At 40.0% G+C, this 12,886-nt stretch overlaps 1 protein-coding gene across 1 annotated transcript in view; it reads left to right on the plus strand.

Annotated features, from left to right (window-relative positions):
- Positions 1 to 3,473: 3,473 nt before the first annotated feature.
- Positions 3,474 to 12,886, plus strand: part of glsa (glutaminase a) — a 29,344-nt gene continuing 19,931 nt past the window's right edge. The window contains exon 1 of the mRNA XM_046052511.1: positions 3,474 to 3,895. Coding sequence (XP_045908467.1) covers positions 3,642 to 3,895 — 254 coding nt within the window. The 5' untranslated portion in view covers positions 3,474 to 3,641. The remainder of the gene's footprint in view (positions 3,896 to 12,886) is intronic.

A 12,886-nucleotide genomic window follows, 5' to 3' on the forward strand; every position in this document is an offset into this window, starting at 1 on the left:
TTGCTGGCCTTCAGGGGTCAAGTAAATATCAATCTAATCACAGCTTTGGCTGAAAAGATTGTAAGTTAATTATTTTACATGATTTTATTTGACATGTTATGAATGTACAAAAAAATCAATCTAGCACAATTACAATAAAGTAAAACAAGCTATGAAAAGCAAGAAGGTCGTGGGTTCAAACCCCGGTTTCCCCGGCCTTTCAGTGTGGAGTTTGGATGTTCTCCCCCGTGTCTGCGTGGGTTCTCTCCGGATGCTCCGGCTGCCTCCCACCATCCAAAGACATGCGGACTAGGTTAATGGGTGACCCTAAATTGTCCTTGGACTGGCGACCCGTCCAGGGTGTACCTGGCTCCAGACTGTCACAGGTTTTCATGGACGTAGACATGACCGCACCAGAAACCCATTAACAATAATGTACATAATGCATGCACTGAAGCCCAAAGTACAGTACTCACTCATTTTTTTAATTGCAGATTGAATCTGACAGATTGTCTTATTTTTAGAAGCTCCCAATTGCGGAGAAATGTTATGCTTACATAAACAAGGCTCCTGCTAATTTACTTGTTGCTGCTGTCAGATACATGACATGGCCATGGTATGTGGAAACCGAAAACAAAATTATACCCACATTCAGAACCACTGTTACAAAGTCCCTTACACTAAACAAAGATACAGGATTAGAATCACCAGACAGAAGCCAGAAAGAAATGTGTTTTAAGAAGCAACTAATAAGACGATAATGGTTATCTAGAATAGATGCAATCTTGGATATATATTTTAGATGATTAAAACATTACCAACATTGCTGATATATTTAGCAAACTTGAGGTCTGAATCAAAAAATTTACTTACGTTTCCCACATTGCTAAAGAGAAATCTGCTCCCATTCAGCCTCAACAGTGTTAGTGTGGTCCAATACTGATGTTTGAGGATGCAGGTCTGGCTTGCATGGGGTTTAGGTCAAGTTCTTCCACACCAAAGTGGTAAAACAGTTTCTTTATGGAGCGTACAAAGACAAAGTGGTCTAAATATCACTGCATGAAGTAAGAGCTTTAGCTTAAAACATACTTTAGACCGCATAGTGTGTTTGCATACAAAACCAACTGAACAAAAACCTAAAGAAACACCACATCGCATTAAGAGGTTCATCCCAAAGGTGTTGGATGGGGTTGACGTCAGGGCTCTGTAGCAGACTAGTCAAGATCTTCCACACCAAACTGGGAGAACTAATTCTTTACCACATGCTTTGTTCACATACAACAACCCTTCTGATAAGCTAGGTTAGGTTGCGTTTGAAGCCCAGGACTCATTGTGTGGATTACTGTAAAAGTATTTGTTGGAATTCCCCTTTAATTCTACAGCCGCTTACATAGAAATATGAGCCACAGCGTTCTGGTTACTTCCAGTGCATTTAGTCCAAATTCATGAATGTTTCATATTCCAAGTGAGGCATTATTAGTCAGCATGAATTTATTTGTTTTATCCTATTTGGAGCTGCAAGTGGGCCGAAACTCAGATAAAGTAAGATAAAAGTTGGGAGCCACAGAAAAGTAAACTGAAGCAACTTTCCAGTGAGTAATCTCTTTTATAGGTCATTATTTTATGCTAAGTGTCAAACTCCACCCACCCAGGCTGCAAAAGAGGTCAAAACTAACATTAAAACGCTGTCTGACTCAGGTCTAATACAGGAATTTAACCAGACTAAGACACAAGTCATGGCATTTATTTGAAAACGTGTATGCAAAATGTGTCAATTTAAAATTAGCATATAATAAAAAATGAAATCTAGACTGATTATGTTAAGTTTTCTGCACACTGTGCACACAGAAATATATCTAAATAGATAAATAAAGCTGCACACATGTAATACAACAAAAAGACCAACTTTATATCTAAACGTACTGACTTATAACTTATCACACTGTTTTTTACAGGGCTAGGATTCTTTTTGTAATCAGTTATTGGTTTATCAGTATGTTGCTGTTGCCTGTGTCACTAATCTAATCTAATTTCCAACCAGGAGATGGTGCTGTAGCTGTTTTTGTTAAAGACAGAGACCACAATCTGCTGAGGAAACCGCTTTATGTTGCAATACCAGAATAATTCACATGGTGTCAGACCAAGACAAGACATCAAACCATCAATATCCATCTAAACTAACTGTAGGACTGTGCCTGTACCCTAGCCTACATGATTACTTACTTATAGTTGGAATAAGAAGAAAAATAGATACACAGTAGGAAAAATAAATATATAAAGTAGAAATACCCTGAAATCTGCCCATTTGACTTGTCTCACACTGAGCTAAAGTTTTACCTTACTGAGAAGCACACATGTTGGCTATAATAGTAATTTAGGAACTTAACGCACAGTGTGCATGAAGTACTCTTATTATGAACTTTAGGTTACATGTTGCATATTTTTTTTAAAGTACTTGAAGTGCAGGAAGAAGTATTTAGTGCTGTGTGCAATAAATATGTGAGCACTGCAGCACTTTACTTGTGATCTTGGTGCAATAGGGCAACGTGCAAAATAAACATTCTAGCACCTAAGCATATGCACTTTGCACAAAGTTCAAAGTTCAATGGGGCAAAACAACCACACTAGCACTTTAGCACTTGCACTTTAATCCTTGGAACTATGTTGTCAACAAATTTTCTTCTGTGTTTAAATTTTCCTCTTGTGAAGTACAACATGTCAATGCTTCTCAGGTTCTTGTTGATGTTTATAAAGCAACACTGCACTGTGCCCAAGCAGAATTTCCCCTCTGGGACAATAAAGTTAACCTAACCTATTTCTGGAATAATGTCTGGAATAATATAGTCTTTTATCTAATGTTGTTGCACTCTTTCAAAATGTACGACTTAATTTTAAATGATTGTTGAATTCATTTAGTTTTTTAAAAAAAAAAAGGTTTCTTAAGGTTTTATGGAACAACTGTCCAGGGACTACAGATGAAAAATAGCTTTTTCGTCAAAAACTTTTTGCGCATTTACTCCAATGTTTCATTTATGTGCACTGTCCCTGCTAAATTAAACTGAACAAATAAAACAAAGTCAGGTAAAGGTAAAGTAAAAGCATACAATTCAACTTTTAGGGAATTGTAAAGTGGGATTTTACTGCCGTAACACCTAAACAAGAGGACACGTGGTTATCTTTGTATTTTACTGCATTTTCTGATCATTGTAGTATTGCTGCTATGACGTTTCCTCTCTAAACTTTATATATGGTTGCTTTTGTTTTTTGTGTGTCTTACATAAACTGTTATTAAGAGGGAAACTGTACTTAAAACAGTATAAAAGTAAGTATATATTCAGCCATAAAACATTGACCGACGGTCGAAAGCGATAAATGATGAAAAACCACGACCGGAGTGGGTGAGACAGTTCTTATGATTGACAGCCCTCTCGGCCAATCAGGTGTTGATAAGCGTTATCGTACTCCAATCAAAGGAAGGATAGGTTGTATCCGGTTGTATTCCACTGAGGAACATTGCCTGCCGTTGAGTCACCGGGTAAACCGTTACTCGACCGAGAAAACCGACTCTCTCTTTGGGGATTGAACCCTTCAGTTCTCCAGATTTCTTCACTCGTCCTTAAAGTAGTTACACCATCCAGATCCTCTTCTCGACCGGGATTGAAATGTTACATTTTCGGTCAACGGTAGCGCTGAAGGAGTTATTTCAGACCCAGCTCAAGCGTCCGTTGGCAGGTAACGTTAGAGTTGGCGTTAAAGCGGCACCTGCGACCCCCGCCTGCTTCAGCACCGTCAGTTTGGATGGGAGGTCACCGGGCAGATGGAGGGCGTTTGCCGGGTGGAGAAGGCACGGCGTGAGAGGCTTTTGCTCCAAGGGGGATAGCCACAGTGAAGCCGCCAAGGACTCTTCAGCAGAGAAGTGAGTAACGTTAACCCGGGTTATGTGAGCAGATGCTAGCTCCAGAGTAGGCCGAACTTCATAGAAAAAAAATCGCAATTGAACGTAGCGATAATCCGTGATGGAAGACTCCTTGAAGTTTCTTTTTAATGAAATAAGTGTATATTTCCTTAGAGAATATATGCCGAATGAAAGAACGGCTCATTATAAAACCTGTCTCGATTTGTTTTGTGTATCTTTCATTTACAAGAAGCCTGTTTACAAGTCTATTTTAACTAGCATATCATTACAACGTAGTTCAGAATTAAGAGTCGTACCAGCGCACCACTCAAAGGGGTAAGCTAGCTCTGATGTTGACGAATTAGCTAGGCAGCTAATGGGTAGCCAAGGCTATAGGGTGATTTTTAAGCAGCTAACTAGGCTTGTTAGGGCTGTAGTGGAGGGGAAGGACAGCCAGAAGGTTCCAGTGACACTACGCCCACCCGCTGGGGTCAGCTCCATGCGTACCGGGCAGTTAGCAACCGGGGCTAAGCCGAGTAACGTGAACTGGATGAGATCTGATCAAACTTGCATGCAAAAGAAGCTGAAATCATTGCTAGCGCGCAGCCAGCTAGATGTCGTGACCACCAGCAGTCAGAACCTTTCATTTACAGCCCTGCATGTTAAACTCGCTGAGGCATTATTAACCTGTCAGCTCTACCACAACGTAACCACAACAAATAAAATCTGCATGTTTAACTCATCGTCTGCATGATGAGTTAAACATGCAGATTTTCCAAGCTTCAACTCAATGTCTAATGAAGGTCAGTCATCACTGAACCCAGGAATGTATTGATCAGTAGTTATTAAAGGCATAACGTGACAAATTGCACACCCAGAGGCCCCTTTTTATTCACCAAGTCTTAAAAACCGCCACCACAAACCTACAAATTTCCATTCATAATGACACAAAGAAACTGCATTTGTAAGGCTGGAACCTGTAAGTTGTATTTTAATGTAAATCCATTATTTAGTTATTCAAGTATCCAATATACAATCAGGTAATAGTCAGCTATAAACTCAAACACACGTCTGAGGATGACCTTGCAAAGAAGTAGAATGAGTTAGAGACCATTATGGACAATTAATTGTCCAATTGTCTTTATCTGTGATTATTTGCAGTGTTAGTTTAGCAGGTGAGGTCGTAATTAGCCTGACAGAGGTGCTTTTTCAACAGGGGTAGTGTTGACAGCAAAGTGAGGAAGAGGAGTCCTCTTGATAATAGATCAGATGCATGTTAAAAGCATTTAATGTCCCAAAACAACACCACCACCACAGCTTGACAAGGCCTCCCTGATTCCACTTAAAACCCACCGACATCGATTAAGATAGTGATCCATGATGATTTTTTGTGGTGTGGTGAATCTTTGCACAGCATGCTGCCTGTAACAGGAAAGTGCTGCATCATGTTTTATACTTGAAGTATTAGTAACCTTATACATTTCCCAGAAGGACGTGCACCACTCAGACAATCGCAGTATAGCTGGTTTGCCTCCTAGAGTGTAGAAAATATTAATTTTCTGTGACAGATTTCTCGTGCTGTGATTGTTAAATGTTGGTGCTCTTTGATTCTGAAGAGGCTGACTTCAAAACCCTGGGATTTGATGTTACTAGAACCCAAATTTCTAGCTAGCAATCACAAAACACATTTGTGATTACATGCTTTAAAAAACATACACAGTATATTTAGGAATTTGACTATGACTAAAACAAGTAGTCAATCAATACAGCTGTAGAAATATTCTGCAAAAACAAACTGATAACATGATCCTGTACTAGTCGGTTTTTATTATTTATTATTGATACAATAGTTGAGGCTGATATTTTCTATTATTTAAGTAATCAATTAATTTGCAGACTATTTTCTTTTCAATAAAATGTCAGAAAATAACAAATAATGCCCTTTTATAGTTTGTCAGAGCCAAATATGGCCTCTCAAATATGGTGAGGTTGTTTATTTTACCCAAAACCCCCCAAATATCCTGTTTACTATGATTTGAGATAACAAGCAGCAAATTCTTAGATTTGAGAAGCTGAGACCAAAAAATATTAGGCATTTTTGCCTTAAAAAAGTGACTCTACGGCGAATCCACTACCATCCAATAGTACTTACTTACTATAAATCCTACGTAACAGTTTTGGTTGTAAGAATCTCAAGACTTCACTGACAGGTACTACAGATAGTTTCATTGGCCCTGGCTGGTCTGTGGTTGCATTTGTATGCTGGCAGCATCCAGTCTGATGTGTCTGTCATTTTAATGAGATGTAAATCTGGCTGGATCGTGATACAGTGCTTCCTCTTTCCCTCTGCTTGTCACTGAAGACGTGCTTCATCTTCCTCAACCCAGATATTAAACAAATCCGACTCTGTTGGACTTTGCTCGCGGATGAAGCCAGATTTCTGACATTTAATAAGCAGTGTTTGGTGATATTTTAATATTACCTTTAGCTGTTGAAGCACAGAGAATAGAGAGATAGAATAAAAATACTAACAGGTATTTATTTCAAGAAATAAGCTGAAATGAAGATGTTAGTGTCTGTGGTTAAGATTTTTTCTTGCCTTAAACATTCAGAGCAGCTGCGACACCAGCCACCACACCACTCTGTATCCTCCATTCGGGTAGCTTCATGGTAATAAAATGCCTCATTGCCCCTGTAGGCCGACGTTGTCCCATTTGTTTCCATTCACGGACAATTTGCTTAAGCTGTCGGCCATGTTCAGGCAGTCACTACGCTCATCTGGCTGGTCGTCGGCAACATCTTGTTTCCCCTGGAGGCTAATTTCAGTTTCCACTTAACATCCACAGTCAAGATTAGTGTTTGAGAAATCATCAACAGGCTGCATTTAGATTTAGCTCCATGCACGGTGAAGCACTGTGGAGGCTGGGTAGCTGGTAGGTTTGAAAATCAATTAATCACGTTTATAAAGCACATATGGCAATTATCATCCAATTATAGAGACTTAAATGTGAGGATTTGCCGCTTTTCTCTGTTTTATATCAGTAAATTGAATATCTTTGGATTTTATGGACTATTTTTAAATTTATATTAAGGCTGCATACAGTAGATTCCTTTTAATATTCAAAACAGCTGTGATACCAGGCTGTATCCTCTCTTCAAAAAGTATTTTGATAATCAAATAATAGTTTAAGTGAATGGTTATTAGTCCTCTAATTGAGGATTTGGATCTGGTGATTTGACGAAGAAAGTAATTTAATGACGTCACTTTGGTCACTGGGAAATTGTGATTTTCTGACATTTAACTGACAAATGAATCGATAATGAAAATAACTGTTTACTGCCCCCCTGATGATGAGATACATTTTACTGATCCCACACAGGGAAAAGTGTTACAGATTGTACATGAATATTGTTTTTATCGACTAAACTACCATTGGACAAAAGATTGTAATCATTAGTGACAGCACTAACGCTGGTCACCCACCAGGCTATGGGGCCAAACATAAGAATAACCAGTCCTGTACAACATGAATAAATCTGATAAATCTAATATCCAAGACAGGGGGCTTTGGAGTCCCAGGGGCCCCGCAGCCCTCCGCCTCGACTCCAGTATGGTTGTGAGGGTCCTGAGGCGGTGCTCCAGCTAATGAGGGGTTAAAAATGTTTGTAAAGCAGGGGAGCTTATCCCGCCCACATCGTTTTTCCACAGTTTTCGTACCAAAGCCTGGAAGTTGGCGCGTTGCCCAGCAGTTGTCAGGGCCTCCAGGATCAGATGAGTCACTTCCACAGATTGATTTGTGCAGCGCCGCCTCTCAACACTCCCGCTTTACTGTCTGCATCCACCACACATCAATTTGTCAGAGGCAGCGAAACCAGCACCATCGATCGGGTCAAATAAATACAGCAGATAGTACAGACGGCTCTATCCAGACGCAAGGCAAGTTTATTTGTATAGCACATTTCAACAACAAGGTAATTCAAAGTGCTTTACATAAAACAGCAACAGGGAAATATAAAAAAGTTTAAAAGCAACATAGGGAAATTGAAAAAATGCACATTAAAATATAATAAAAGTTACAGTGCAGTGTGCAATCAGGGTTAAAAGACTTAAATGGAAAATAAAAACAGGCTCAGGGGTTGAGCAAATAATTGAGTTACAATTATTCTGAAAAGAAAATAAACAGACAAGTACACTGAATCTACTCTCTCTAGCTAGTCTGTACTCGGGTCCATAGCAATCTTTGGGTCCACTGAAACTCCAAAAACCCTCGAACGCTACAGAGAAACCAGGACATGTCTGTCCGCAGGCCGCTTTGATCCAGTTATACTCTGGACCCACTTGCACGTTTACAGGTGGACAGAGGTTCCTGCAAATCACTCAGGCGTGAGATTTAAGACCACTTCCTTCACTCTGTTCAATCTCACTCTAATTATGTTTTCACTCAACTACCTACTCATTTCTCACCGTGTAAATATTTAATTAAAAGCAATGGTAAAAAGCTAAAAACAACAACAACAGCGTGTCAGTTAAATGAAATAACATAATCTATAGTGAGCCGAGGGGACATCTGTAAAAATGATTAGCAATATAATCTGTTTCAAAAGTAGGTTTGTTGTATAGCTTTACATTTTTTGCGACTGATTGTTTCAGCAGTTTTAACGTTTTAAACCCCAAAGTCACACCAGCCAGGAGACGTCGGTACGTGCTACTGATGCCACACCAACACCCGCTCAGCTGTCACTGTCCTCAGGACCAGCAGCTATACTGGGGTGCTGCTCCGGCCGCAGCGTTTTCAACAGGGAGATAACATCAAAACTATTGATCTGTCCAGTGGACATAACTGCTTTCAAGTAGATCACATGAGAAGTATACAGGCAGAAAATATTCTGATGCTGCAGCTCTGCAAACCTATCGTTAAACTGGGGGCTGATTAACTTTGAATGGCTGGTAAACAGAAATTTACATATTCCTGATTATACTTCCACCGTTTTGCTTAAGTAAACACAAGGCAAGGAAAATCTTGTTTTTAACAGGTAGAAACCTCGAGCAGAACTCAGCCAGCTATAAATATCCGCAGTGCAGTGAACGTAGCACAGTTCAATGGGCCTGTGTGTTGTGTTTACTGCCACAGAGGAGGAATAAATCTGTGGTTCTGTACTAGAGACAGGAGGCAGAAAAACGAATGAACTCAAGTTTCTCTCTGGTGGAGATTAAAGCCTTCACATGCAGCTCAATCCAACAGCGAATTATTTTCACCTTTCTGGACAAACTTGGCGTGTTGACCTTTAACAACCATACAGAGAGGGAAGCTAGTGCGCTAATGAGAGCAGCTGAGGTGGATTAATGAGACGATCCACTCTGGACCAGATGTTCTAGTGGCCGCCTCTAACCCGGTGGTGATGATACTCCCAGAGGTGCAGCCTCTCCCGGGCCTCATTAACTACGCATTACATTACACAGTCTAATATTTAGGGTGAGTGGTGTCGAGGAAAGTATATTCCTGGTGAGGGGCTGAGCAAGTAATTGAGTTAAGGATAAAACACAATACATAATAATAATAATAAAAATAACAGTAAAAGAACATACATAAAAGATTAAATGTAAGAGGACACAATTTTCTGCCATAACAAGTCTGAGACACTGGGTGGTTAAAATGAGTTACCAGTGACACTGCATTTAAGTTTGTTTCCTGTTTGGACATTAACTAATTATCTTTCATTTTAATGTCATTGCAGCAAGTCGAAATAATAATAATAATAATAATAACTTATTTTACAGGCCTACGTAACGTGCCAGTGTTGCTTATTGTTGCGTTACACTGTTTGATAACCCTCCATTATTTCTGATTCAGTGTGACAGGTAAATATTATGATTCTTTGATTGATTTAAATAATTTGATTTACAAGACATTTACAGTTTGAATGCTTTCCATTCATTCATTTCTGGTTGTCTTGCGGCAATGAAATATGCAAGTATTCATATTTGTGTGTATATTTAAACCCAGCCTTTAAACTTGTGTGTACATAAAATGTTTTTGTCACAGTAAAATCAGTATGCGTTTGCTTATCAGTATTACATGTTGCGATGAGCTGCTGATGTGTTCATTCTGTGCTATAAATGTGATTTTCACTGTCACTAATTCAGTATTATTCCCTCTCTCCCTGTTGTTGATCTGCTTGCTTTGCATTTGTAAGTATGCTTGTTTTTTTATTTTAGTTTTCCAGTAGAAGTAGAGGTTTTCTGCGGAAAGCCGACAACCGCTTTTACCTTGAAATGACCTCACTTTCCCACCCAGTGGCTGCGCTTGAATCCCCTTCCTTCTACGTCTCCTCCATCCCTCCTTCCTCCATATTCTCTCTCTCTCTCTCTGATGTGTATTCCCTCCTCACCAGCAGGCATCATCGGCCTTCGTTAATGAGTTCAGATCACACCAACAATCGATGAAAAAGTGGCAGCTTCTGAAAGGATGCAACAACATTGTCCAGAGCAGCTTCTGAAAGGATGCAACAACATTGTCCAGAGCGAGAATCATGAGTTGGAAAGATGGGAATTCAGATTGTTACTTGGAGAAAGCTCATGTCACGACCTTTGAAGTCAGAATATTTGTTTAAGAAATGTATGAGAAGATATAAAAGTTAGCACAGCTGATTTACAGTATTTAATCCTTAAAAAGGCATCCAAAACACCACATGGTTTCAGTAGTAAAGTAACAGCGTGAAGGTGGCGAGACATTGGCTGTTTCGGTCCGCCAAGAATTTATTTTGTTTCCTGTTGTTGTTGCACCTTTGGCTGGAATTGTAATTTTCTGACTGTGAGTGGAACTGCCAGTATAGATAATGATGTATGAGTGACGGGTCGAAGACTTGGTCCCAGTCTTTCCTCTGTATTGTTCTGCAGCAGCGTGGTCCAGAAAAATGGTTGATTCCTCCAAAGTAGTTAGTTTTAACCAAGTTCTTGTTTACTAAAGGAGAAACTCAGATATTTTTCTTACTGTCAGCAGTTCCCATAAAAAGACCAAAACTATCAATGAACTGATTGTACTAACAGCTCCATTATCAGTTAAAATCTCATCAGTGAGCCTCACTGTTGCACTGGGTGACACTGTAGTTTATTCTGACGCCCACTCCTGCACCACATGTGGATTCATCCGCCGCTGAAAATAGTCCCCATCAAATTCTCCATTTCCTTTTTGTTTAAGTAACGTTCGCTAGAAGCTGTTTTAGGAAATTACTGACACTGTGATGTGTTTTAAAGATTTATGTCTGCAGGAGGAACCAATGGGCTTCAAGCTGAGAGCCACAGACAGGAAGTTCCGTCCTGTGCAAGACGGGACATTATTGAGAGATGGTGTTTTTGTGGGATTTGTTGACATTTAGAAAATTATACAAATAAGCATATCTTGCTTTGAACACGAGAAAGGAAAATCAGCTGACTGCTGTTCTGCATGCTCCCATATCATTTAGCACTGATGCATCACAAACTGACCAGATTTACTGTTGCTTTGTTGACATTAATCTAATTTGTATAAAACCTTGTCAAATAGCTAATACGGCTCTTTACAGTTGTCATGTCAGTTTCCTGATGGCTCACTGCCGCTGAATAAATCCAGAGGAAACTCTGTTAATGCTGAGTCTGAGATGACGAACTGTAAGATTTCTGCTCTCCAAGGGTCAGCTTTATATCAGGCTGGCTGCTGCTGCTGCGAGGAGCCACCTGCCAACTTAAGCTTTACCTTCAGACACCCTCTCCTAGCATACAGGCCAGTGTCCCACAATGCATTGCAGGACAGAGTGCGCCTGGGCACCCAGAGCTTTGCACAAATCCAATTTGGTGTTGATATGAATCATAGCAGAGAGCCTGCTGTGAGCCGGTTGTCCCGTCTGCCTCCTGACACGCTACTAACTTTCCTCCCAGATACGAATTGGTGTGGAAGCGCTGCTTAGAATACCAGCCAGGCCAAGACAATAAAACTCATCAGACACTTTGAAAATAAAATGGATTCAATTCAGTGATCGTGATTGGGAACAAAAGTTACAGGATTATAGCAGCACAAAGAATGGGGATAATAAACACATTCAGTGGTGCAGGAAATATAGGAAAAGAATGGCTGAAATATGAGTTTTATTATTAAAGTCTGCAAGCAGCAGTTCAGCTCGCTGCTTGCAGCTGCTCGATTATTTAATACTGAAAACTTCAGCAGTTTTGGCATACTTTGTTAAATGGTAAAAAGGGATAAAACATATTTATATTCCCTAAACTGAGATAGTGAAAAAGCTTCTGTATTTGTACCAGAACTTAGTTATTGTAGTGACAGAGTGACACCTATGTTGAAAAAATAAAACCGCATTAGCCAACCTCTATGCTTGTTCTGATATGGCTAGCTAGAAAATACCGCTAACCACAAATCAAAATGAAACAAATATCGTTATAGAAGTGAAGAGTCGAGTGTCACTGCTGAGACGTTTAAAAGTCTTCCCTGTGAACGTTGTGGTGCTTGTAACTAAGCTATGCAGAGAACAAATGTCAATGGCTGCCATGACAAGTGAGAGTGGAGATGCTTGTAGTTCAGCTTTCCCCGCTCTTTCAGCTCTGGAAGAAATAATTAGGCCTCCGGTGACGCTGTGAACTTATTCACTGATTCAGTGGGAGGCTGGTGGTCGTTTCTCAGCCTGCTTCCAGCTACTGAACAACATTTGCCAAGAGCTCTGGCGAGCTTCCACATCACAGCTGCTGCAGTTAAGGCCCAGTCATCACAAATCACAGATTGTGCTTTTATTCTGCTGAACTGCACCGACACCTCACTGTAAGGCGGCGTCAGTTTCTTTCTGTCCCAAGGATTTACCCCAACTCAAACAGCATAAATAAATGTACAATTCACAATCATGGTGTCATTCTGGGTCTAAAAACTATGTAGCGAGTAGTTCGGTTAGTTCACATATTAGTCGGCTTTTTTAAACATATTTCTGGCTGGTGTTCTAGCAAAGCAGACAATTAACAGTTAACATTACAGT

Source organism: Micropterus dolomieu, linkage group LG01, assembly GCF_021292245.1.
Source record: "Micropterus dolomieu isolate WLL.071019.BEF.003 ecotype Adirondacks linkage group LG01, ASM2129224v1, whole genome shotgun sequence".
Lineage (NCBI taxonomy): Eukaryota > Metazoa > Chordata > Actinopteri > Centrarchiformes > Centrarchidae > Micropterus > Micropterus dolomieu.